The following is a 27551-nucleotide window of genomic DNA, read 5'->3' on the forward strand; positions in this document are numbered from 1 at the left end:
TGCAGTGATTAAATTACTTCTGATTAAAAATCAAAGCTTTTTTGACATACAATTGGTATCTTTATGCATATAATTCCCAGAGCTTTATATTTCTTAGTTTTCATGACTGACTCTTCTTTCACATTCTCTGTTGCTGGATCTTCAACTAGGTTAAGCTGTTAACTAAAGCATCCCTCCAAGACTCTCTTCTTCTTCTATACTATTTTACTTGGCAACGTCACTAGCACTGGGATTGAATTATCGTCTTTATGCAGATAATTTTCAGTTGTGTGTACCCCATCCTAATTTCTCTAGCTTTTTAGTATCTTCAATTTTCTTTTGGTGATAAAAATTTATAAGAGAGGAGCCATTCCCCTATGGAAACAAACTCTAAGGATATGAATGGCATTTCTCAAGAGAAGAAATCCAGATCTACCTATAGCCACATAGAAATGCAAATTAAAACAATTCTGAGATTGCACCTAACCCCATCCGATTGACAAAGATGAACCAAAAAAAAGGAAAATGGCAAATTTTGTAGAGTGTGTGAAAAAAACAAGCATATTGATGCACAGGTAGGCCTATAAATAGATATAACTATTCCGGCAAACAATTTAGAATTAGTCAATAGCATTTATTAGAAACTGTTTATTAAGCACCTATTATAAATTAGGCCCTATTGTGAAAAACTAGGGATACAAAGAAAGGCAAAAGACTGCCCTTGAGTTCACAATTTAATTAGAAAGACAACATGCAAAAAAATATGTACAAGACAAATAGGAAATAGTCAATAGAGGAAAGGCAATAGAATAAAGAGGAATTGGGAAAGGAATTATATAGTTACTAAACAGTGATGGTCCTTCACCCAGCTCTACCACTGCTAGGCATATATCCAAAGAGAAAAAGGTCCTATGTGTACAACAATATTTATAAATGTTCTTTTTGTGTGGCAATCCTCCCCCCTCTTCTGCCCCCCCAAAAAATACCAACCTGGAAACAGGAATTGCCTATTGGTTAGAAAATGACTGAACAAATTATATATGAATGTGGAAGAATATGATTGTGCTCTAAAAAAAGAGGACATGATTTCAAAGAGATATGAAAATACATCTGTGAATTGATTCTGAGTGTAGTGAGCAGAACTAGAAGAACAATTAGGCAAAAATAACACCACCATAAACTTTGAAAAATATCAGAACTCTGATCAATGGTATGACCATCCACATTTCCAGAGGTCTAATGATAAAACATACTCTCTACCCTCAGACAAAAAAGTGATGTATTCAGAGTCCAGAGGGAAGTTTTGTTTTTGTTTTTGGAATATGACCAATGAAGGTAATTTATTTTGTTTGAGCATGCATAAAATTGATATAGGGAATTTGTTGTTTTCCTTTTTTTTTTTCCAATGGAGTGGGCTGTGGAAGGAAAGAAAATAGATTTCTAGCAATTAAAAATGTATAACTAATTTTAAAAATGTGCTGTGGGCATCTCAAATTCATTATGTGCAAAAACAAAACAAAAATAAATTAGTAGATTTCTCCCCAAACCTTTTCATATTTCTAAATGCCCTACTCATATTAAGGGTACCATCATCCTTCCAGTCTCTCACACTTGCAACCTTTGGTATCAGCCCCAACTCTTCAGGTTTACATACCCCACATATCCTGGGTATTACCAAATTTTGTTTCTTCTTTCATAATATCTTTCATATATGTCTTATTTTCTCTATTCACACTATCACTATACCTGTTTGGTGTTTCATTATTTTGGACTATTCAAATTTCCTTGGAGTTGGTCTTCCTAACTCCAGTCTATCCCCTAATGTTCTCAAAACTCAGGTTTCGCCATATCCCATATTACTTTCTACTCCCAACACATACTATCAACTCCGGTGGCTCCCTACTATATCTAGGATTCAATATAAAATCCTCGATATTCCATTTAAGGCCCTTTTCAGACACCTTATTTCCCTTCATGTTCTTCTATGAACCAACAACACTGGTTATCTACTGTTCCCATATGCCTTTTCACTGGAAATACTCTCTTTCTCACCGCCTTCCTTCACGGTTCAACTCAAATTCCACCTTTCAAAGGAGACGATTCTGAGGTCTTCCTTTTGGCTAGTTCCTTCCTCTGACAACCTTCCATTTAATCTGTATATAGCTCATATTCCCTCCTTATTTACATGTTATCTCTGCCATTAGAATGGAAATACTTTGAGAGAAGAAACTTTGTTTTTGCCTTTGTGTCCCCAGAAATTAGTACAATGCCTGGCATGTAGTAAGTGCTTAATAAATGTTTGGTGACTGACCTTAACATGCAAGAACAATGGACAATATATCACTTTATGTAATAATAAAAGAAGTTAATTCCCCAAAATGGGAGCTTACTGGAAAATCAACTGTGAAAAATGTATTTTATAATAAAGAAGGTTGGTTACTGTGAGAGGCAGAATGATATAAAAGAAGGGATGTTCAATTGGGAGAATTTGAATTTTCGTTCCACCACTCTTTGGTCTTGTGACCATAAGGTACTCCCTTGACCTCTATTAGTCTACTCCTTCCATCTGTGAGCTATGGAGACATAATTTTGGGGTAATTTATCATTTTGTTAATTATGGCAAATGGGTAATTAATAAAAGGATGGTCATTTATCCATCTTTCATAAATCAAAGGTGACACATAATAGGCCTCTCAATGCTTGCCTATATATCTTTGGAAGAGTAGGTGTTCTGCACAGGCTTCAGTCAACTCTGATTGGTAAACAATGAGAGAATAAATATAATGAGAGGTGCACTGATTCAATTGAGAGACTGGAGGACTTAAGTCTGATCACTCTGTCTTGGACAAAGAGATATATCTCTTCCCAGACTACCCCAGTCTAGAATCCACTTCTACTCAGACCTGTCTGACTAAAACACAATGAGCCAGAATTCACTTGGACTAGAATATCTTTACTTTTTGATCAGATCTAAGTTCTCTGAGTTTTGCCCAAGATTTTATCTTATCATCAGCCCTGTACTTTTTTTTCATTTAAATAATGTTTTTTTTTTCCCTTAGGTTGGGGTTAAGTGACTTGCCCAGGGTCACACAACCAGGAAGTGTTAAGTGTCTGAAACCAGATTTGAACTTGGGTACTTCTGAATTCAAGGCTGGTGCTCTATCCACTGCGCCACCTAGCCCTGTACTTTAAAGGCTGACTGAATAACCAATGCGTAGATTTCTGAATGAAAAAAATAGAAAGGGGGAAAACTTTAATCCTAATTCAATAATTTGTAATTAATGTAAGAGAAAAATAATAATTTTTCTCATCACAGATAGAAATAACCAAAATAGAGATGTTACTTGCCCTTTTCTCATAGAACTGATCTAGGGAAGAAGAGGCAATAGGCCTAGAAGCAAAAAAGCTGGGTTCTTTGTCTGACTACAGTAGGCAATTTAATCTCTTTCCTTCAGTTTCTCACTTGAAAAATGGAGGGGCAGCTAGATGGCACAGTGGATAGGGCACTCAAGAGAACCTGAGTTCAAATCAAGACTCAGACACTTAACACTTCCTAGCTGTGTGACCCTGGGCAAGTCACTTAACCCCAATTTCCTCACCAAACAGAAAGAAAGAAAAACAGAGATGATAACAATAGTACTTCCTACTTCATATGGAAACACTTTGAACTAGAATTATCTAAAACTTAGTGCTCTCTTCTTTTTAAGCTGTACTCTTAATGGACTGACCTTTTAGATACTTCTGATTTTCATGAGAGGAGGACTTGAGCAGAATGAGACTGACTAAAAATGGAAGAGGAAAAGAATCTGGCAAGACTAGAAGTACAAAGTGAAGAACCCGAGGAGGAGGACTTTAGTCCCACAAGGAAGAAATAAAATAAGAGATGGATGCTGCAAAGAAGCAAATTTAGTTTTGAGTCAAGAAAGAGAAGAAATTTCCTAGTAATTGGAGCTATCCAAAAATGGAATGGGTTGCCATGGGAGGTCATGTATTATTTCAGTGAAAGTTTTCAAGTAAAAGAGAGTTGATCCCTTTAGGAACAGTTTGTAATAGGGACTCTTTTTCATATATGGTTTGGATTAGAAGGATTAGAAGGAGTGAAGGAAGGAAAGAAGAAAGAGGACACATTTAAAGTGAACTTCAAAGTTTGCAAAACACTTTACAAATATCATTTCCTTTGATACGCACAACAACCTTGAAGATAGGTGCTATTATTATCACCATTTTACAAATGGGGAAACTGAGGAACAAGACGGTTAAGTTTATTTATTCGAGGTCACATCTGTAGTATGTGAGACAGGGTGCTAGGCCCCCCCAACCCTTACCCATTTTAGGAGTAAGGCATGAAGATACCTGAAGAGGTACCGAGAGAAAACATTTATTCAGTCCTTATGATATAAACTGAGATCTTTTGGGGGGAAGGGTTGGAAAGGCCCTGATGTAAACTATTTCCCCTTTGAGAGTCAGGAGCACCCTTCCCCTTAAAGGGGACACAGTTTACATTAGGGCCTTTTCAACCCTTCCCCAAAAAACATCAGTTTATATCACAAGAAGTCCAAGCACACCAATTGGACAAAGTTCAGGATGGTATATGGCACATGGGGGAAAACAGGGAGTGAATTATATAGCAAAAAAGGGACTTTGGGTGCAGCTTGGTGGTGCAATGGATAGAGCACCAGCCCTGAAGTCAGGAGGACCTGAGGTTCAAGGCTGTATGATAGCCTCAGACACTTAACACTTCTAGCAGTGTGACCCTTTGCATGTCACTTAACCCCAATTGCCTCAGCAAAAAAAAAGGGGTGGGGGAAGGACTTGGATTCTACCCCCACTTTCTGTTAATTTTTAAATTCATTGGATGGACTGAAAAGGAAGTAACTATTGATCAATAGTCAGCAATGCTGTCTACTTGCTGGGACAACATGACTTTCTCAAGCTTAGACTTAGGGTCTTACCTTTTCTACTCTACAGCCCTCTGAAAATAGGGATCACCTGACTTCCTGAAACTTAGGCCTAAGGTCCTATAACCTGAGAAATCTTCTCCTGGTCCCATTCATTAAGAAATGTCAAGCTGGATAGGTATTCCTGACTATAGGTTCTTTGAAGTGATGTGACTTAAGCTAAAGAAAAGTGGAATATAGATATAATAATAGGACAAAGAGAAGGAAAAAGAAGTTAGCTAGCCTGCCTGTCAAGATGTTAAAAGAAGTGAGGAGAATGAAAGCTCCAGCTTGGAAGACCAGCACAAGCAGTTTGCCATAGCAATGCTCTAGAACCTGGCTACCTAATTTGTGGGTGGTAACCCTATATGGGATCTTGTAACTGAATATGGAGATCATGAAACTATGATTTATCATTAGTAAATGTCTGATTTGTATGCTTATTTTATATACCTCTATACCTGGGGTCATGCAAAAATTTCTCTAGCAAAAAAGGATTTGCAAGTGAAAAAAAAAATTTTAAAGCCCTGCTCTAGCAGGTATACAGGTCAGAACCATCAACTCTGTGAGTATATCATTAGTCAAGAAAGTAGGACATGCAGGGAGAATATTCCAATGGTTTATAGAATGAATGAATGAAAAGCATTTATTAAGTGGGTGCAGGCCTAGGGGGTTCAAAGACAAAAATGAGACAGTTTTGTTCTTCTAGGACCTTACTTTAATTGGAGATATAAAATATAGGGGGAGTATTGGTCAGGGAAGGCAGTGGTAGTAAAGAAAGAGAGTGGTAGGCTATGGAACAATAGTGTAGTTAATTGACAAACCCTTTCCAGGGGCTAGATAATACTGATTGGCTGTCATTGCAAGAGAAGGAAAGGAAGATGACGGAAAACTGGTTGGAAATTAGGAGCGATGGTCCCAGGAACAGCAGACTTCCAGTGGCTTATGGTCTATGACAGTTTGATTTGCATAATGTGAAATGCTTGACCTTCTGCCAAGGAAGACCAATCAACCACTTCAAAGTACTAGCTGGTCTCCTTCCTAGAATAAAAGATAAATGGAGAGAAAAGTCAATAAACTTTCTAAATTTGGGGTTAAGAAAATGAAATATTCCCATAAAAATAAGATAGGAGGATGTCAACATGATCTGATTAAAAGATCAGATCAGAAGAGGCAGAGGGAAATTCTGGATTGTGACAGGAGGTTGAAGGGTAGAAGGACATAATAGAAAACTTCCCATCCTTGTCAAAGCAGATTACCACTCAATTTCTGGTTATTTATATAGGTACAAATTATACTCTTCAAAGAAATCATTGTCAAAAATTATAAAATCGGGGTAGCTAGGTGGCATAGTGGATAGAGCACCAGCCCAGAAATCGGGATCACCTGAGTTCAAATCTGGTCTCAGACACTTACTACTTCCTAGCTGTGTGACTCTGGGCAAGTCACTTAACCCCAATTACTTCAAGGAAAAAAAATTTTTTTAAATTGTAAAATCTTGGGTAAGAAGTTGAAGACTTAAAAAACACAAGATAGCATTTTTAGCATTGCTGCCTACAAAAGTAAAGCATTCAGGTGAGTCAAGCTAATTTGGAGAATAATTGTCTGATTTACCAGATAACCACCTAATAACAATAAAAGGATTGTTGTCACCTTGAGGCATAAAACTAAGATGTGGTGGAGAACCTCTTGGGAATTAAGAGACTAAATAACCACTATCCACTTTAGGTGACTCATATGGGCATAACTGATACTAACAATTAATGCAAAGTCTTGGGGAAAGAAAGTCAGTCCATAAACAAACATTAAGTGCTTAATACTACATCCTGTGCCAAATGCTAGGGGTATAAAGGCAAAAAGTTCTATTCCTCAAGGAATTTATTTCTCGGTGAGGGAGATAACATGTAAATAACTATGTACACATTATTTATGCATGCAGAAAGAATGAAAGTCTAAAAGGGCTAGGAACTAGAGATCTGGGAAAGGTCTTTTGGGTAGGAATTGGAATATTTTGAAGATGGCCAGGATAACTAAAAAAAAGGTTTTTTGGTTTTTTTTAGTAAAGACTTTGGGGACACCAGAATTTTTTACATTTCTGCTGTCCATCAAAGGCAAGGGATTCAGAAGAGAGCCAGAAGTGAGATATGAACAATTAAGATGATCTTTCAGAAAGGGATTAGGGGGCCACACCTAAGGAAGGCTTGACTCCTTCCCAAGAATGGAGCACATCTAAGGAGGATTGTTGAGATTATATTTGGTTGGATCTAACTAATCCCATTTTTCAGTCTTAATCATAGGATCTTGGGCCTAGAGCTGAACATAGTGAAGGTGGAGGCAGTAGTTGCTGTGCAAAGAGTTTGAATTCCAGTAAGGGAGGAAACCTATACACAAATAAAACAATACAATCAAAACCAACAAACCTTATCTCTAGTCCTTGTCAACTCCCTTTGTATGTTGTCTTCCTAATCAAATATAATCTCCCTGAGGTCAGGACAACATTTCTAGATGTGTGGGCAAGTGACAAATATATTTGCCTCAGTGTTCTCATCTATAAAATGAGCTGAAGAAAATGGCAAACCATTGTAGTATTTTCTGCTAGAAAAACCCCAAATAGGATCACAAAGAGCATGACACAAGGGGTAAACCACCACCACAACAAGGCCTTGGAGGAGACAAAGGGGAGAGAGAGCATTTCAGGCATGAGAGATAGTTTGTGTGAGAGCTGGAAATCAGGGGCTAATATGTCTTATTTGGAGAATTCAAGCAGACCCTCTCAAATGGAAGGCAGAGTTTGTATTAAAGGAATAATATACAATAATAACTCCACTGGTAACTACAGCCAAATTATGAATAGTTTAAAATGCTAGAGTTTAAATTTTAACTTGGAGGAAATAGGAAACCACTCAAGTGAGTTAGAAAGATGAACTTGAAATTCTAATGCAAGGAGGCAAGCTTTCCCCTTAAAAACTATTGAGACTTGAAGGAATTGTTAAGATTAAGGGACTATCCCCATATAGGGACACCAAAATCTTGAAGTTACAAATGTAATCTTCCCATAGCATATCAAGAGAATTACAGGATAAGGCTGATCCCTCCCAAAAAATATTAGGGTTATTGGCTGATTCACAAATTGTCCCAAAATAATTTATAGGCATAGATCTCCAAATCAAAGGGTAAAGATTTTATTACACTGCTAATAACAGATTTTTAACAATTAACAAGGAGAGAGTCAAGCTCCTTATTGGAACTCATAATTAGCCAGGAAGAATATGCCATTAAAGGAAAGATACATGGAGGTGGGAAGTATGCCATTGTTTGGTGGGCTAAATTCATAGAGAAGAAATCAAAGATCTACAGTATGAGCAGATTTTTTTATAGGGGAAATATAATCTGGTATTTGACCAGATAACTTGGCTTTCTGATTGGATAAATAAAGGCGGGGTTTCTAGAGACTCCACCTGAGTAAACCAGAGCACAGGCCAGAAGAGTAATAAACATCTCCCCCTGGAAGAAATGAAAGCCAATAAACTCCAATAACCTGCTCTGAAAACAGCTGTACAAAATTCCTGAAATTTGGAAGGTGCTCTCTTCACCCTGGGAAAACTCAAATTTAATATAAACTTTAAAATCAAGAAATAGACTGGGAAATATGAGCAAATGATAAAGATCTTGACCATAGAAAGTTACTAGGTTCAGATAGATTTATATATTTTAAAAAATTTTTAGCATACCTTTTTATTGGCAAAATACACGCATGGGTAATTTTTAACATTGACCCTTGCAAAAACTTTTGTTCCAACTTTTCCCCTCCTTCCTTCCACCCCCTCCTCTAGATGATAAGTAGTATGTTAAAATATATGTTAAATACAATATATGTACACATATTTATATAGTTGTCTTGCTACACAAGAAAAATTGGATTTAGAAAGAAGGTAAAAAATAACCTAGGAAGAAAAATAAAAATGCAAGGAAAAAATAACAAAAAGAGTGGAAATGCTATGTTGTGGTCCACACTCATTTTCCAGTGTTCTTTCACTAGGTGTAGCTGATTCTGTTCATTACTGATCAATTGGAACTGATTTGGATCCTCTTATTGTTAGAGAACCACATCCACCAGAATTGATCCTCATATAGTATTGTTGTTGAAGTGTTCTGCTCATTTCACTCAGCATCAGTTCATGTAAGTCTCTCCACGCCTCTCTGTATTCATCCTGCTTACAGAATACTGTTCTTACAGTATATTACAGAATATTGTTCTTACAGAACAATAAAATTCCATAACATTCATATACCACAATTTACTCAGCCATTCTCCAATTAATGGACATCCATTCAATTTCCATTTTCTAGCCATTACAAAAGGGCTGCCAGAAACATTTTTGCCCATGTGGGTCCCTTTCCCTTCTTTAATCTCTCTTTGGGATAGAAGCCCAGTAGTAACACTGCCGGATCAAAGGGTATGTACACTTTGACAACTTTTTGAGTATAGTTCCAAATTGCTCTACAAAATGGTTGGATCTGTTCACAACTCCACCAACAATGCATAAGTGTCCCAGTTTCCCCACATCCCCTTCAACATTCATCATTATCTTTTCCTGTCATTTTAGCCAATCTGAGAGATGTGTAGTGTTTACCAAACATTTAAAGAACAATTCCAATACTATGCAAACTATTTGAAAAAATAAGGAAAAGAGTCCTATCAAATTCCTTTTATGACACAGATATGGTGCTGATACCTAAACCAGGAAAACAGAGAAAGAAAATTATAGACCAATTTCCCTAATGAATATTGATACTAAAAATCTTAACTAAAATATTAGCAAAGAGAGGACAGAAAGTCATCCCCAGGATAATATACCCTGACCAAGTAGGATTTATACCAGGAATGCAGGGCTGCTTCAATATTAGGAAATCTATTAGCCTAATTGACTATATGAATAACCAAACTAACAAAAATAATATGATTATCTCAATAGATGCATTTGATAAAATCCAACATCCATTCTTATTAAAAACTTTTTAGAGCATCAGAATAAATGGAGTTTTCCTTATAATGATCAGTAGCATCTATTTAAAACCATCAACAAGCATCATATATAAGGTGGACAAACTAGAACCCTTCTTAATAAGATCAGAGGTGAAACAAGGTTGTCCCCTATCACCATTTCTATTCAATATTGTAATAGAAATGTTACTTTTGGCAAAAGAGAATAGATAATGAGGAAACCAAATTATCACTCTTGGCAGATTTGATGCTATACTTAGAGAACCCTAAAGAATCAACTAAAATCAACTAAAAAACTAAAAAAAAAAAAAAAAGAAAAAGAAAAAAGAAACAATTCACAACGTCAGCATAATTGCAGGATACAAAATAAATCCACATAAATCAGCATTTTTATTTATTACCAACCAACTCCAGCAGCAAGAGACACAAAAAGAAATTCCATTTAAAATAATTGTCAATAATATGAAATATTTGGGAGTCTATCTGCCAAGGAAAAGTCATGAAGTATATGAACACAACTACAAAATACTTTTCACACAAATAAAGTCAAATCTAATCAACTGGAAAAATATCGAGTGCTCATGGGTAGGCTGAACTAATATAAGAAAAATGAAATTATTATCTAAATTAATCTACTTGTTTAGTGCCATATAAAACTCCCAATAAAATATTTTACAAATCTAGAAAAAATAATAAAGTTCATCTGGACAATTTTCAGATGAAGAAATTGAAACCATTTCTAGTCATGTGAAAAAGTGCTCTAAATATAATATAAATGTAGATAAATGCAAATTAAGACAATTCTGAGATACTACTATATCCTTCTCAGATTGGCTAGATTGGAGTTGTGAACAAATCTAACCAGTCTGGAGAGCAACTAGGAATTATGCTCAAAGGGTTATCAAAGTATGCATACCTTGTGATCCAGCAATGTTTCTACTGGGTTTATATCCCAAAAAGATCTTAAAGAAGGGAAAGGAGCCCACATGTGCAAAAATGTTTGTGGCAACCCTTTTGTAATGCGCAACTAGAAACTGAGTGGATGCCCATCAGTTAGAGAATGACTGAATAAATTATAGTATATGAATGTTATGGAATATTATAAGAAAAGATCAGCAGGATGATTTCAGAGAGACCTGGAGAGACTTACATGGACTGATGCATGAAATGAGCCCTTCATGGTATACTGTTTTAGGGTGTTTCTTTTCCCCTCCTCCATTACCTCATGGTGTTGTTCTCCCATTATAGCTAATTCTTTTAGAGTGCTAAATCCCTTTTTAAGGTTAGCCCACCAGCAAAAGATATAACCTCATTCCTCTACTAATCCCTTTTAGAGGTTAGTCTGCTATATTCCTATGGATTTAGCCTGTCAATCAATTGTATAGTCCCACCTCATGGTGTATTCCCTTTAGTGGTGTCTGGTTAATTTCTGTAAAGGGCTGAAACTCTGAGTTGATGTACTGAGGTTGGACAACTGAGCAATTAAGGCTAATTACTGATTGGACAATACTCTATTAGCATATGCTTGGAAAATTGCCCTTCCCACTATTCCTTGCTGGTTCAATCTTTTGGTGTATACAGATAATTGTGGGAAGGATTAGGGGGTGGAATAAGACAAGCTAGACTCACTTTGGTGGTAGAGGAGGAAAAGGAAGGTCACAGAGATCCTGTGTCCATTCCCTTTACTTCTACCCCTAAAGACCAAGAATAAAGACCAAGGACTTTTGCTTATCCTGACTCTGGCTGATTCTACCGTGTTTCCCAGAGAATAAGACCCATCCTGAAAATAAGCCCTCCCCTTACTATGTAAGATTCCTCTAAAATAAGCCCTCCCCCAAAAATAAGCCCTGTTGAGATTGCTACTGCAGTGAAGGTGATCCCCTGCACTACATGCTACATTACAGTACCCTCTGCATGCACCGTCCCCCACCCTCACTCCCAAGCCCACGCCTCGCTCCAAGCTGCAGCAGTGATATTGCTGGACATGACAGATTGGGTCCACTTCTTCTGAAGGAAATGGAGGCACAAGACATCCAGGACAGAATTCAGGGTATGGACACTTATGACAATGTTAAAGAAGATGACATGATCATTATTGAATAAAGGTACATTTTTTTTGTTCACATTTACCTGTTTATTAAAATTGCTGTCAATGTTCATTAAAATAAGCCCTCCCCTGAAAATAAGCCCTCTGGTGTTTTTCTGTCCAAAATAAATAAATAAATAAATAAATAAGACAGTGTCTTATTATTGGGGAAACACGGTAAGGTATCCAGGGGCTAACTTCACAAATTCGAGTTCCATTAGAGAATTTGTATTTCCCCTTGTTGATAAAACCTGTTTCTTCAATAACTCCTGCGTGTTAATTCACCTAATAAAGAGCATTCTTTTATAAGCTGTGATAGATATTTCATCATGGTTGCTCCATGTCATGAACTGAATCTCTATGATGCTATTTTTATAAAATCTTTTTACCATCAATTTTCTCCTGCATGTTGGACGAGATGAGGTGAGATTTTTCAAGACAGTTGTGAAAATCAAATAAGGCTTTATCTACTTCAGAGTTTGAGTAGGCCTGAAGGTCTTTGAGCATTGACTCAAGGGCATACTTAAATCCCCTTCCTTTCTCCCCATTTCTATCAAGTATGGGCAACTATGTATTCATTGGTCAATTTCTTGGGTAGTGCCCTCATTTAGAATTTAAGACCCTCAGCCAATGGGGATGATGGTCAGTGGTGGGAGGGGTATTTGTGTAAGGGACTATTTAAAGTGTAAAACCTGTCCCAAAAGTCCTCTCTTCCATTGCATGCTTGTTGGGAGGGACTCCCGATTCTCGCAAGAATGTACAATAAACTTTTGCTTTGCTCCTAGAGATCTCTCCAGTTTTTTCTTACATGGTGACTCCTCACCATTCTGAGCCACACAATATATTACGTCTATTTATTACTCCTGGTGCCTATTTTATCCCATCAACATCATTCTATACAAGGACCTGAATTTGCTTGGCCTGAAGATAGCTTAAGAAGGACAAAATAATTAGTTTTTACATCACTAAAGGGTTTTTAGGTGGAAGACTTGTTCTGCTTGGCCCCAGAGATTAGAAGTAGAAGCCATGAGTGGAAACTTCAAAGAAATAAATTTTGGTTTTGTGTCAGGTTAAACTTGGTAAAGATTAAAATTCTCCCAAAGTAGACAAGTGTATTTTAGGAGCCAGAGGGTTTCTTCATCATGCGAACTCTTCAAGGAAAAGCAGGAAGACCATTTGTTGGGTACCTATTGAGGTACCTTTGAAGACCTAAGTATCCGATCTCCTTTTCAACTCTGGAGATTCTCGATTGTTAAAAATGAAAATTATTTCCACTCTGATGATGGGTCTCGATATCCATGAAGTTTGATAAAGCAGGGCTACCCTTTAACTAATAAGGGTGGATTGCAGCCTCCCAAACAGGTTTTGCTAATTCCTGCCTTGATAATTTTCAAAATTGTCATTTTTTTCTCCCATCTCAACCCCATGGTTGAAATTCACCAATCCAAATTCTACACCTTTTTATAACTCATGTCTTTACTTCCCCCATAATCTTTTTCATTGTTGTGAGAAATGGATGCGTATTTGGGGTTTTCATAGTTATGAAAATTAAATTGGAGAAATGAAACAAATTCGAAAGCTGAAACTTGGACATCAAGGAATAATCAAGGGTGGAATTTATCTTCTCCCAAAAGAATGTAAACTCCTTGGGGGCTGGGACTGACTTTTGTAATCAGAAGTAGTGGCCAGAGATTTGAAAAGAATCTTTTGTTCTTTGTCCCTAATCCGGCACTGCTAACTTCACCTTTCTACAAGGTAATCTTATCCTTAAAGGCAGCCACTGGCTATGTGAGGAGAGGTCCAGATTCACGCTGAATAACTTTTGATCATAATCAATTAATGGGGAATCCGAGGAGGGACTTGTGATTCCGAATAGGGCATAATAAAATGCTGCCTTTGGAGTTTCAAAGACGTTGATGAGAGTTAGGGAAGGGGAACCCCCTTTTCGGTCGCCGCAAAGACAGTCGCGTGACGGCACTGAGTCCCCTGTAAATGCCAAGGCAATGCTACTCACCAAGCATCCGTTCTTTCGAGAATGTAAAATAAATCTTTCCTGAATTCATCAGTCATGTGGTTCTTAAGATATTTTGTTTCTTACAATAGCAATATTTAAAATCTGAGGATTTCTAAAAGTATTTGTCTCACAATCTAGAACTTAAGTTTCTTTTCAATTAGATTGTCAGCTCCTTGGGGCAAGAATATCTACATTTTTATGCCACACAGCACCCACTTTCTTCGTGGCTTAAAGATGGGATATTATTAATGTGATTACAATTCTCTTTACAATGAACTTTGGAATGGTCAATTTCTTCGTTTGAATAAAAGGAATTATGTAATGATTTATCCATTTCTAGCACGCTGGAGACTGAACATGAAAGTCTCTCAGGCGCTAGATGGTTGAAAGGGAAAGTTAAAAAGTGCTTTGAATTCTTTAAGGGAAAAGGGGACGATTCACCTTTTTCTTCCCAGTTTGCTTGGTACGTAAATTTAAAATTTGCATTTAAGATTTTGAGTGAGATTTTTCAAAGGTTAAGATATTTAAGGTGGAAAAGAGTTTAAAATATGAACTCAAGACTGTCAAAAGTTCAAGTGCTTTCCTGACGAGTAGTAGTCCTGATTGATGGGGAAAAAAACTTGCTACACTCATTTCCTGTTTTCCTCTTCTCTCCCGGGTCACCAGAACGGACTTGGTTCGGAGCCATTCCTAAGATATTTAAAAATGAAGAAATTCTATTGTTTTCGGCGGAACGAACTTTCCCGATGTTATTCAGCTTCAGAAGGTCCTTTTTAAAAGACTGGCTTTTCTAAGTGAGAAACTAACAGAATGGACCAAGAGAATCGGGCAGTTCTTTCATTCACTGGTAAATGGAATTTTCCTCATAACATTTTTGGATGAAATCCTAAATGCAAAATGTATTTCTGGAAAGGGGAGTGGCGTGCGACACTCCTCACGCCTTACCCAGTCATTTGGACGTCCGTCTGGGAACGATATAAAACTGCCAGTCAAAGTGGGATAGACCAGCCTTAGTTTAGTTGGGAATCCCGGGACCTCCCTGCAGGGCTCCGCTCAGAGCTCCCCTTCCAATCCCGACTTTCCGTACCCCCTCCCCCTCTCCTAGGAGATTTGGGGCGGCCCAGAGCATTTTTCCCTCCCTCCCCCAGGAGAAGTTTCTGAAGGGCTGGGATGGTTTCCAAAATCACAGGTTTAGGGCTGGAACGGACCCAAGAGGTCCAGCCCCTTCCTGTTACAGAGAAGGAAACTGCGAGCTTCAGCGAGCAGCTCAAGGTTAGCCTCCCGGCGGGGGGGCCTCAAGGTCGAGCCCCCGTCCGGGGCCTAGCTTTATTGGAAGGGCGGTCACAAGCCGGAGGCGTTAGGCTTGATCAGGGAGATTCGGGGAAACTGCAGTCACCCCAAACTTCACAATAAATAGAAGAGCGGGTGCTTCTGTAAATTCCTCAACTCTGGAGGCTTCCAGCCGGGTGGGATAAAGACGTTGGGTTTGGTTGGGTCGGGAAGCTCTGGGAGTGACCACCGAGTTTCCCCCAAACTCCGCCCCCGAGTCTTCCTGTGACTTAGTCCTTGCGCTCGCTCGGTCATTAGTCTAGAGCGAGCGTGACGTCAGAGACGCCCATGCTTAGAAACACCTGGCAGTGAATTCCCGGTCAATTGCCAGAGCGGCGACGCTGCCCTTTCTCCGCCCTTAACAAACATGGCGCCCCAAAGGCCGCGCACTTCCGCCGCTCGGGCCACCTATAACCCAGACCGGGGCGGTGGGGCCCGGAAGCTGCCCTGCCCCTTCCGGTCTTCGCCACGCCCTTCCCCGACCGAGGACTCCTCCCCAGCCCCGCCCCCTGGTCCGGCCTCGACTTCTCCCGGCACGGGACGATGAGACTCATCGGGGCCCTGGGAGCAACTCCGCGGCTGGTATCGGCTTACGACTAGGACGGGAGAGTCGTCGCAGGTCAGGCCCCACTCCCGTCCCCGACTCCCCGTCCCGAGCGCCGGCGCTCGGCGACAAGGCCCCTGGGCGGGCGGTCCCCCGCTGCGGTCTTTGGAGGGGGGAGGCGGAGTGGGAGGGAAGAGGTGGACTTCTCGAGCGCCGCCTTTAGGGGCTGGCCCCAGAAAGGGGAGGGCAGGGGGCCCAGGCCGGCAGTTGAGGCCTGGGCCGGCTTCCCGGGCCCGGCCGCGCCGCCTCGGCCGGGGTTTGATCCTCTCGATGAACCCCTGCCGGGGGCATAGGGCAAAGCTGTGGGATCCTCGAGGCAGAGGCCTTGGTGCTCCTGGGAGGCTTTGTGAAGGCACACAGTAGGTGCTCCATAAATGCTCCTTCCCGGCTACCGCCTCAGAATGGGGGGGGGGTCTTCAGAAAGGTTTAATGCTGATTCTGGGTGGGGTCTCTTTCCGAAAGACTACGGAGTACTTCGGGTGGCCCAGAGGGTCCCGGGTCCGAGGCTAGATTTGAACTCAGGTTCTCTAAACCCGGAGCCACGTTCTGCCGAGCCGCCTCCCGACTGGAGGCACTTGTCATGCTTTCTCGTAAATACCTTTACGGGTTGTCTCCCACCCTGGAAAACCCCCTGGGAGCCGCTGCTATTATTACCCTCCCGTTACAGGGAAAGACCAGAACCTCGTTTAGACTTCTGACTTAGTTTTTTCCACTTAAGTGTTTGTTGGTTGATTGAAATGGTTGCTCTAAAGCTTAACCCTAAGGGGCTCATTGTAGGTTCAGCTCTTGAGCTCCCTCCCTGGGAAGCCTTTCCCTGCCCCCGGGGGTTAGTGATACTCTGTCCTTAAATAAACTGGGATACACTCGTCTGTTTACATGGTTTCCTCTTCCTCCATTCCCCGGAAAAAGCGAAGTTTCTAGACTGCTGTTCCCTTTGAGCTCCTTGCTTCTCCAGGGGCCTAACGAAAAACGCTTGTTCATTGGGCTTTCTCAGTGCCAGCTTCAGTCACAGGGAATGGGAAGGACTGGCCCGCTCCAACTTTGTCTGTCTCTGTGGCTGGTGCTTTCACACCCGGGCTCAGCTGCCCAAAATTAGACTGAGTGGTAGCGATTTGCCCTTGGTGATTTTTAATGGGAAGAAGCCAAGAGTCTTTTTCCGTTCCCCGAAGCAGTTAATGGCCTGGCTCTAACCTCAGTCCACTTTTTGCCCCGACTGTCCTTGGTGGTTTGTAGCAAAAATGATTGCCGTTTGCCTGGTGCTGTTTCCAGGCCTTAGGAGGTGGTCCAGACTTTCAGGCAGGCCCGGCCTCTTCTCAGAAACTTGGCGATTTAGGTTATTGTCCACTAACTTGTTTTTCCCTTGTCCAGTGACCTGGATGAGTTATCTTGTGTAGTGACAACATAATTAAAATGGATTATCGCCTTTAAAGGGCTAGAGTAGAAAGCTTAATGTAAGAATTAGAGCCAGCTGGACTTAAAGAACCCCCAGCTTTCTCAAACTTCTCATTTAAAAACAAATTGTTCTCTTTTAACAAAGACGTGGACAACTCCCCCCCCCCCCCATTAGTTTTACTAGGAGAGAAATCAATAGCATTGGGAGATGATTATTAGATTCTGTTAACAAAAAACGAGAGGACTTTTTGTCTGTTGTAATGTCAGTTAAATTCTTGTAAATCTTGACTCCCAATTTCCTGATATCCTGAAAAAAATGTTCTCTTGAAATCTCTGTAATTCAAGAAAGGAATAGAATTGTAGCGCCAGAAAGAGACTAACTGTTGTCTGATCTAGTTGGCACCTGCCTAAAGTTACTACTTGTTAAACCTGTAAACCAGACTCCTTTTTCCTTGTCTGATGGCGGCTTTCCTTTTCTTTTCTTTTCCTATACAAAAGTTTCTTAAGAACCCCCTGAGTTGGAAATTTCCGTTGTTTTACTAGTTTACAGTCTAGTTTGATCCCGTCGGAGCCAAAGATGGTAAGAGGGAGAAATGGCAGGTGACTCGCCCAGCGTGGCAAGCTTGAGCAAAGCCAGCCTGGGAGACCAGCTCCGCTTCCTCCTACACACTTCACCATGGTGTTTTCATTGAAATGAAACTGGGCCTTTTTGGTTCAGTTCTCTTCTAGGACCTGATTTTGTAGGGCTCAAAGAACTTTATAGTCAGAATACCTGGGTTCAAATTACTTCTGTATGATCATGGACATGTCATTTAACTTGCTTGTAGCCAGTTTTCCCATTTTTAAAAGGAGAGGGGTTGAACTAGCAGGTCTTCAAGGTTTTAACTACTCCCAAATATAGACCCCTGCCCAGCCATACTGTAGCATGACTTCTGTGTTCTCAGAGGTTAACCCAGCAGATTGGAAGCTGCTACACTTCTATTGTCCAAGGTGGAAAGGTTACAGATGGATTGCAGGTTGAGCCAAGTTGGCAGAGGCTTGTCACTGCAAGGCCTTTATAATCTAGACTGCCCACCCACTCACCCTGATGAAATCCCAGGCCTGTGGAAGGCCAGAACCTGCAGGCACTGGAGCATCAGAGTATACAAGGGCTCTTGGCGACCAGCCCCAGATGGAGTCTATGGACATGTTCTTTCATAGTTGTTAAGACTTTAGCTTAAAAAGGCCAGGGTCTTCCATTGCATCTAGGGCCATCTCCACTCATCCTGATCGCTGTCTTGCCACTGGACCCAGATGGCTTTGGAGGCTGGTAACCTTGCACAATCCTCCTTTATTTAAATCCAATTCACTTGCATGTTATTCCTCCCAGATGTCATGGTCCTCTTCAGAATAAAGGACAAACAACAAGAGCGTGTACCTGAAATGAAACCTTCAATACTTTAGACAAATCTGTTCTTTTACAGTTCACTTTTTTACTAAAATTAATTGGAAATTCAGTAAATTCCAGTGATTCCCTAATCCCTAGGATCGGGCAAGCAAACAGAAAGCATTTATTAATCACTTACCATGTGCAAAAAATTGTATTAAGCCCTTGAGAATCAAATATAAGTAAAAGACAGCCCCTTCCAATCTAGTGGGGAAAGGGATGAAAAGGAATGGCAGAAAGGCACGGAGACAGGGGCATGCTCGCTAAAGCTAGAGTTGAAAACGCAACCAGAAGGGTCCGAAAAGCAACTGGCTGGGGCTCTTCCAAATGAGGCCAGAGAAGCAACTTGCCAGTGGGAGAAAGAAGCTGACTTGGGGAGGGATGTCCCAGGGTTAGAAGGCATCTTGGTCATGGTGGCAAAGACCATAGTTAGAAGCCCGGGAAGGGAGGAGGTCAAACACCAAGTCCCTCTTGATATTTAAGGCTTTTCCTAGCCTGACCCCATCTAGCCTGCAGCTCCCATCTTGTACCATTTGTACCCATCTGTATCCCATGCCCAGAATGCTCTCCAATCTCTTGGATTTCTTCCTTAACGCCCTTCAGTCTGACTTTTGACTCCATTCAGTAAACATTCTTTAAGCATCTGCTATGAGCCAAGTACCATGTTAAATGATGGAGATAGAAATAAAGTTAACAGTTCCCTGCTCAAGGAACTTACAGTCCAATGGGGGGAACAACATGCAAATTAGCTGTGTGCAAACAAGCTGTATTCAGGATGTATTGGAAATAACCAAGAAAAGGCACTAGCAGCAATGCAGAATATCTGCTGGTAAGAATATTGGAAAAGCACTAAAGATTGTGAAGCACTTTGAATGTCAAAGAGAATTTTATATTTGGTCCTGAAGATGATAAGGGTTTGGGTTTATTGAGTTGCAGGGGAGGGGAGTGATGTACTCAGATTTGCATTTTAGGCTCCTCTGACAGCTGAATGCAGAATGGATTGCAGTGGGAAGAGACTTGTGGTTGTTGAAGGCTTGGTTTGGCTTGGCTTGATGAGGTCTTGTACCAGGCTGGTGGTAGTGTCAGAAAAGGGAAGGGGATAGATGTGAGATATGTTATCAAGATAAAATTGACAGCCCTTGGATATGGGGAGGAGAGAGAAAGGGTGATTCATCAGTTTGAGCTTGTGTATCTTGGACATTTAGAGTTTTGGACATGTTTAAGATGTCTCTGAGATAGCTATAAAGTTCAATATGTCTAATAGGCAGTTGGAAATGAGACTGTTGGTCAGGAATGAGTTTGGGGTTGGATAGATAGACTTGAGAATCAGTATAGATGGTAAATGAATCTATGGCAGTTTGTGAGGTGGGCACAGGAAACAGTATAAAGGGTGAAGGCCCAGGACAGAAAGGTTCTTCATTCCTTCTCAATGGTTTTCCTCCATTCCTCTTGTTTCTCCCTCCTACTTCTGTCCCCAAGCTATCTTACCTCTTTCAGGTCAAAGCTAAACTCTTCCTAGGAAGCTTTTCTGATTTGTCCTTCCCTCTGAGTTTTATATTTTTCATATATATCTTGTTTGCATATTTAGTTATTTGCTGTGAGCTACTTTAGAACAGGAATTCTTTGTCTTTGTATCCCTAACTGTTAATACATGGTTTGATTGGCTAATGGCCATGCTTTGGAATCAAAACTCAAATTACGTTTTATAAAAGAAGCCTTTCCTGCCTCAACCTGCCTCCCTTGGTGCCTTCTTCCTCAAGATTATCCCTCTAAAGATATCTTGGTGATTTAGGGTAGGACCCTGCCCTTAAACCATTCTGGTTCTCATTGATTGACCAGCAATAGGTCCCAAGCTCCACTTGATCCTTGTTTGATCTCTTTTTGGCAGAGTGTTAAAGTAAATAGCAATTATTTCTGTTTTAATTAGAAACTTGAGGGTCAAAAATTTAAAGAAATAAATTAAAGGATGACAATTAGGGCAGTTAGGTGGTGAAGTGGGTAGAGCACCAGTCCTGAAATCAGGAGAACCTGAGTTCAAATCTGTTCTCAGATACTTAACACTTCCTAGCTGTGTGACCCTGGGCAAGTCACTTAACCCCAATTGTCCCAGCCAAAAAAATTAAATAACTAAAGAAACTCTGAGGGTTTCAAGATGATGTATATATTTTGGATTTTTTTTTTTCCCTTTGGGTGTGAGGTAATCAGGGTTAAGTAAATAAGTGTTCAGTATCTGAGACTGAGTTTGAACTTAGGTCTTCCCAAGATTCCAAGACCAGTGTTCTATCCACAGTGCCATCTAGCTGCCCATAATATATATATTTTGGCTAGGTAAAAGAGACCATTCTTTGCTTGTTTTCTTATCTAGCTTTGCTCAACTGATTGGGTGTTGCCTCAGTCAAACTGACACCTGTTAAAATGACATTATTTTAAAAAGACCAGGTACCCCATTGCATTCGGGGCCTTCTCCAATCCTCCTGATCTATATCTTACCACTGAACCCGAATGGCTCTGGAGGGGAGTGAGGCTGACCTTCCCCAGCTCTCCCTCATTTAAATCCAGTTCACTGGCATGCCATGGCATCACCTAACTGAAATCACAGTCTTTTTCAAGAACTAAAGACCAATGACAATCACCACCTTTTTATCTGTTTGATATGCAACTATAGATGTTTCCTTGATTAGAATGGGACCAGTTTGTTTTTGTTTGTTTTTGACTTTGTATCCATAGTGGCTAGCAGTATGGCTGGTACATAGTAGGTACTTATTTCCACACCAGTTAAAATAAAGGATTTTGTGTGAATTAGCTTCATTAAGCACACTGAAATCTTTGTGCTTGCATTTCCCTTAGCCAAGTTGATGTTTGTCATTTTCACAGTTAAAAATGGCAGAAACAACCACTTCTCCACTGAAGCATTTTGTGTTGGCTAAAAAGACGATTACTGCCATCTTTGACCAGTTATTGGAGTACGTGACTGAAGGCACAAGTTTTGTTGAAGGTTAGTGGTTATAAAGTTGATCATGTAGCAGTGTTTCAGAAGCTTTTATATGAAGACCTTCATGTATGTGAATTAAGTTTCCAAACTTCCAGAAAATTTTGTTATTACATTATAAATCTAAATACAAAACATACTTTTGTTTTCCAAGTTTGTCATTTTAAGGTATATTTGAGGGAGTGAATGTGTTTTGCTAAAAAAGTTAGAGGATTTTATTTTTGAAGCAAAAAAAAACTTGGACTCATTGAACCATTCTGGGCTTCAGTTTCATTATCTGAAATGGAGGATAATGTGGCCTTTAAAGGTCTCCTCTAACTTTAATCTTTTAATTTAGATCTCACTAAGGTTGTGACTCACATGATCCAGTTCTGCAGATGGTGAAATTTAGGCTCTGAGAAGCCAAAGAACTTTTCTAAGGTTATACAAATATTCATTGTTGAACTCAAAATTCAGAAGTAAGTTTCTGAATTCCCAAGAAAAGTGTTTTGGATGAGAGCAGAGGGAACCATTCAAAAGGGCCCCATTCCTTCAAGGTTTGATTATGAAATTGATGTGAAAGTGAAATGTACTGTGTGACCCTGGGCAAGTCACTTAACCCCAATTGCCTCAGCCCAAAAAAAAAAAATGAAATGAACAACAGGTTCACTATAGTTGGTCTTCTGCCTCACCTCAGAATTAACAATATGTTCATATGCATATAGATATAGAATAATTTGCATATCATTCTAAATACTACAGTGAAAAGAAATCAGAACTAACACTTTTCTTCAATAAATCATGTATTTTTGGCTTAATGGTTTAAAAGGCAAAATGAGCTTGGTTTCTATTTGGATAAATATTTCTAGCTCACTAATTACTTTTTAAATGAAATTTGAAGGGGATGGGGGAGTTAAGAGTTTTTTGTTTAATTGTTGTATTAAAAATTAAGGAAGTCAAGGTTGCAAAATAAAATGGCAAAAATATGACACCCAGTTGTACATCTTTGATTCCTAAAAAATGAAGAGTCTTACCAAGACAGTTAATTCTTTTAACAGTGGTGGGATTCTTCAAAAACATCAAGTAGATTTTTTTTTGGATAGCAGAGACATCTTAATTGCATCTTACCCAGGGCGGGGGACAGGACCTTTTAGCCTATTGATGGTATCAGGAATCCCTACAGTGATAAAGGATTTCTAGTGGTGTTGGCGTTAGAAATCAATTATTTACAGTTTGGAAAAAATTTTGACTGCTAGCACCTATTTTTTTCTTGTTAAAGAGGTAAGTGTGAGGATAACGAGAAAATGGAGCAAAAAAAAATTGTGAATTTGGTAATGTTAAAAGAATGGTAAATGGTAAAATTTATGGTAATGGTAAATGGTCTAATGGTAATTGTAATGGTAAAAAGAAATATGGAAATAAGTGGAAAGAATCATCCACAATAAACCCAGCTGGTTTTTTACCTTGAAATTATTGCATAACTTAGTAGAACATGGTAAGCTCTCCCCATATCTGGAATTAAATAAACACCCAATTGTCTAGTATATATCATGGGAAAAGTAAGAACCTATCTTGTCTTTCAATCCACTTGGATTAAAAGGGTAATAGTAATGCTGACATTAATTTATTAGATAGCAAATTGCCTTCGACTTAAGGCAAAGATTTACAAACCAGACTTTTTTCCAATAGTATTTTATTTTTTCAGATACATGTAAAAGTAGTTTTCAATATTCATTTTTGTAAAAAATTGTGTTCTAAATTTTTCATCCTCTTTTATCTTCCCCTTCTCCAAGACAGCAAGCAATCTAATGTAGATTAAATATGTGTAGTCTTATTAAACATTTCCATATTATGTTGTATAAGAAAAATCAGACTAAAAGGAGGAAGGAGGGAAAGCAGGGGAAAGAAAAAACAAACAAAAGGTGAAAATACTATGCTTCCATCCACATTCAATCTTCACAGTTCTCTCTGGATGCGGATTCGAAGTCTGTTGGAATTGCCTTGAATCACCTCATCATTGAGAAGAGCCACGTCTATCACAGTTGATCATCACACAATCATGAACAAACTAAATTATTTTGATGCCTTTATCAATTTGCTAGGAACACTTTGAAGTATACTTGAACATGATCCATTTGACTATTAACAAATACATTCCATTCCCTAGATGGTCAGATTTCCATATATTAAGAGCTTAGCATATTCTAAATACTAAATAAGTATAGGGCAGATAGTTGGTGCCATAATCACTTAACTCTATTTGTTCAGTTTCCTCATCTGTAAAATGAGCAAGAGAAAGAAATGGCAAACCATTTCAGTATCTTTGCCAAGAAAACCCTAAATGGGTTCATGAAGACTTGCTCATAGCTAAAAATTCAACAATGAAAAATGTACAATCACATTTTTAGGAATCTAAAATAAGTTTTTGTTGATGTATTTTTTTTTTAATATCATAGTTTCCCTTGATATTTGTCCTCCCCTCCTCAGAGAGCCATCCCATATAACACATGGTATTTTTTTATAAAGGAAAAGAACAAGAGGAGGAAATGTCAGCATAATTAATACATAAAGAGTGTGACAAGATGTCAAGGTAAAACCGCCCTCCACCCGGCTATCAGTGGCCCACCGAGGCTCCTTGACACTGTGGTATCGTCACGCTTAGGGGGGATTCTGACTTAGAAGCATTCAGTCATAATCCCACAGATGGTAGCTTCGCCCCATTGGTTCCTCAGCCAAGCACATACACCAAATGTTTGAACCTGCAGTTCCTCTCGTACTGAGCAGGATTACTATGGCAACAACCCCTCATCAGTACGGTAAAACTAACCTGTCTTACGACCATCTCTGCAGAAGAGAGGGATAGTGCTGTGTCTCATAGCTCCTCTGTGAAACTTATGTACTGTAGAATTTTGCCACATTCATTTTTGATTTTGTGTGTGTGTTTTATGTCATTGTGTATATTGTTTTGTAAGCTTATTTCATGTTGATTTTTTTCAAATTGGTCAGTATTGATTGCATTCATCATTTTGTACAGTACAATAATGTTCCATTGCATTCATGTGCCATGGGTTATTTTTGTTTTTATTTTTAGCTATTTGCCAATTCATGGGCATCAGCTTTTTTCCAGGTCTGTCCTATAATGAAAGGCTCTGCTATAAACATTTTTAGGTATAAATTGGACCTTTATTTTTTTAATCAAAGACCTCTTTACGATATAAACTTTGGATCAAAGAGTAGGGACATTTTAGTTATTTTATTTGCCTAATTCCAAATTGCTTTTCAGAATGGTTGTATTGATTCATAGTTCCAACAGCAATACACTAGTCTGCCTCTCCAACATTGACTCTTAATCTTTTGTCAGTTTGCCAGAGTATGAGGTACAGGGTGTGAAGTGAGATACCAGAGCTATAATTGCTATGTACCCCCATTGTATCACGTCTTATTCTTTGTACTAATTAATACCTTCTTAATTTCATAGCAACATATAAGAATCCAGAACTTGAACAGATAGCTACCGAGGATGATCTGGAAGAAATACAGGGCTATAAGAATAAACTATCAGTCATTGGTGAGGTGCTGGCCCGGAGGCACATGAAAGTGGCATTTTTTGGCAGGTAATTATTTTTTTCTATTTAAGTGTCATGTACTAGTTAAAATAAACAAGAATCCATTTCCTTTATTGAAATTTTCATCTTTGGAAAGTCAAACTTTGTTCAGTTTTTTTTTCTGAAAAAAATGAATTCTTTTCAGAACACAAGCATATAACAGATAATTTGGATTATAATATTATGTCTTTTTAAAATTACATCTACTGTTTTGTTTAATTAGTTTTATTTTTAAAAATTTACTTTAATATTTTTCCTCAGTGACATTTAAAATAATTTTTTTTTGGTTCTCTTTATCCCTACCTCTAGTCCTCATTAAGAAACCACATTCGAAATTATGCAAATCATTTCCATAAAAGTCATGTTGTGAAAGAAAGCTAAAAAACCCTTCAAGAAAGATAAAGGTTAAAAAAAAGAGAGAGAGAATGAGTCAAACTGTATTCAGACAATCGCTTTCTTCTCTAGGTATGGATAATCCTTCAGAGTAGTTATGGATCATTGTACTGCTGAGAATAGCAAAGTCATTTACAGTTGATCATTGGGATATCTTTCTATGAAAATGTAAACAATTATATTTCTCATGGCTAAGTTTTGTATAAGCAAAACTTGTTTGGCTAGAATAAGTGAGTGTATTTAGACTTAATTCTTCAATATGAAATCTATAGCAGATAATATACAAATATATGTGAAGTAGGATTATTATGTATTAAAGATATTATGGTAAAAATTGTTCTTAGCTTTGAAATGAAAAGAATATAAGAGTCATACTGTGAGTTTTTTTTCTTTTGAATTCATTAGGAAGTATTTGGCATAGTTTGATGCCAATATTTTATGGTATATTATCAGAGTGGAAAGTATGGGGGTGAGAGACTCAAAAGGCATCATGGCTTAGAGAAGGATGTTGATTAACTTAGGTGTATTCCATAACAAGGAGCACAGTATTCTTGCCTGAGATATGCCTACTGGAATGCCATATCCAGAATGTCAATGCTTCTCATTCATAAAGTGAATTCATATATTTTAGCATTTGACTCTTAGAACTGAGTTGGGCAGAACAGGAGTTTTCCTAGACCTGTTTTACTGATGAGAAAAATGTGCCTTAAGAAGATGATGGCTTATTTTGAGTCACGTAGCTGGGAAATGATAGAGGAAATCAGAGCTTTCATATTTTGATTTCTAGTGCACCACACTGTACTTCATAATGCCATGTTGAATACTTGGTGTGTTATGGGACCTAATGGGTCTGGTCTGTTTCACTCTCCCAGATCTTTTCCCTGCTCAAGCTTTCAGTCATGTCTGCATCTTCTTTTCAAGTTACTGAAGACTTTAATGTTCCCCCTACTTTGCAGAGTTCATTATTATCATACTTTCTCTTTTTTTTTTTCCAATGAGGAAGGGGTACTATTACTCCTTCTTAAAGCTAATCCCTCTTAATCCCATCATCTCTTATTTCTCCCCTGATCTCCTTATCTTCTTTCTACCTAAATGTATCCTCAGGCCTTTTTAAGTTTGTTTTTTTAGAAATGGAACCAAAGTAGTGGAGTTAAAACTGGAACTTGCCAGACCTCTCCCCCAAACTGCTCCAGTTCCTTTAAATAATGATTCTAAACAAATTTTAGTACATCAGAATAATCCCCAAAATGGAGTAGAACATTTTCTAGCTGAAGAGAACTTAGCAGGAAAGGTCTGTGGCATCAGAGTGGGAGTTCAGGATGCAGTCCTGGTGCAGGCTATGGCAGTGCAGTTCCCACCACACACCAGCAAAACAGGACCTCCAAATCTGGCAGCTTCGGGATCTCTTCAGCCCAGAGACACCAAAGATGATTTGGAAGGTCAGCAGGAAAGGTTTGTCAGTTGGGTGGGAGGGCCTTGGGAAACCAGGAGTGGGCGGTGATGGTGGTGGCAGCTTCTAGAAGCCTCTGCTCACAGCTATCTTTATTGTGGCTTTAGCACACTTGATCTTACAGCTATAGAGGGGCAGGGACACTGCTAAAAGTTCCAGGACAGAAAAGAATGCTTGTGGTCAGGTCCCTAGGAGCATCTCTGAAAAGAGTTGCACAAAAGCCCTGAAGCTTGGGACTTCCCCCCACCCTGGAAAAAGAGCTCTACTTTTACAAAGTGTTAAAAGTCAAGATATAGGCTAGGAAAATAAGTAGACAACAGAAAAAATTCTGACCATAGAAAACTACTATGGTGACAAGGAAGG

At 39.1% G+C, this 27551-nt stretch overlaps 1 protein-coding gene across 2 annotated transcripts in view; it reads left to right on the forward strand.

Moving 5' to 3' along the window:
* The first annotated feature begins 15832 nt into the window (after positions 1-15832).
* The window catches only part of MFN1 (mitofusin 1), a 42615-nt gene continuing 30896 nt past the window's right edge, over positions 15833-27551 (forward strand). The window contains exons 1-3 of one of the 2 annotated variants that reach the window (XM_074298250.1): positions 15833-15969; positions 21647-21767; positions 25219-25354. In XM_074298250.1, coding sequence (XP_074154351.1) covers positions 21653-21767; positions 25219-25354 — 251 coding nt within the window. In that variant the 5' untranslated portion in view covers positions 15833-15969; positions 21647-21652. Of the gene's footprint in view, positions 15970-16115; positions 16314-21646; positions 21768-25218; positions 25355-27551 lie in introns of those variants that run through there. The other variant, XM_074298252.1, reaches the window with a different exon arrangement.

Source organism: Sminthopsis crassicaudata, chromosome 3, assembly GCF_048593235.1.
Source record: "Sminthopsis crassicaudata isolate SCR6 chromosome 3, ASM4859323v1, whole genome shotgun sequence".
Classification (NCBI taxonomy): Eukaryota; Metazoa; Chordata; class Mammalia; order Dasyuromorphia; family Dasyuridae; genus Sminthopsis; species Sminthopsis crassicaudata.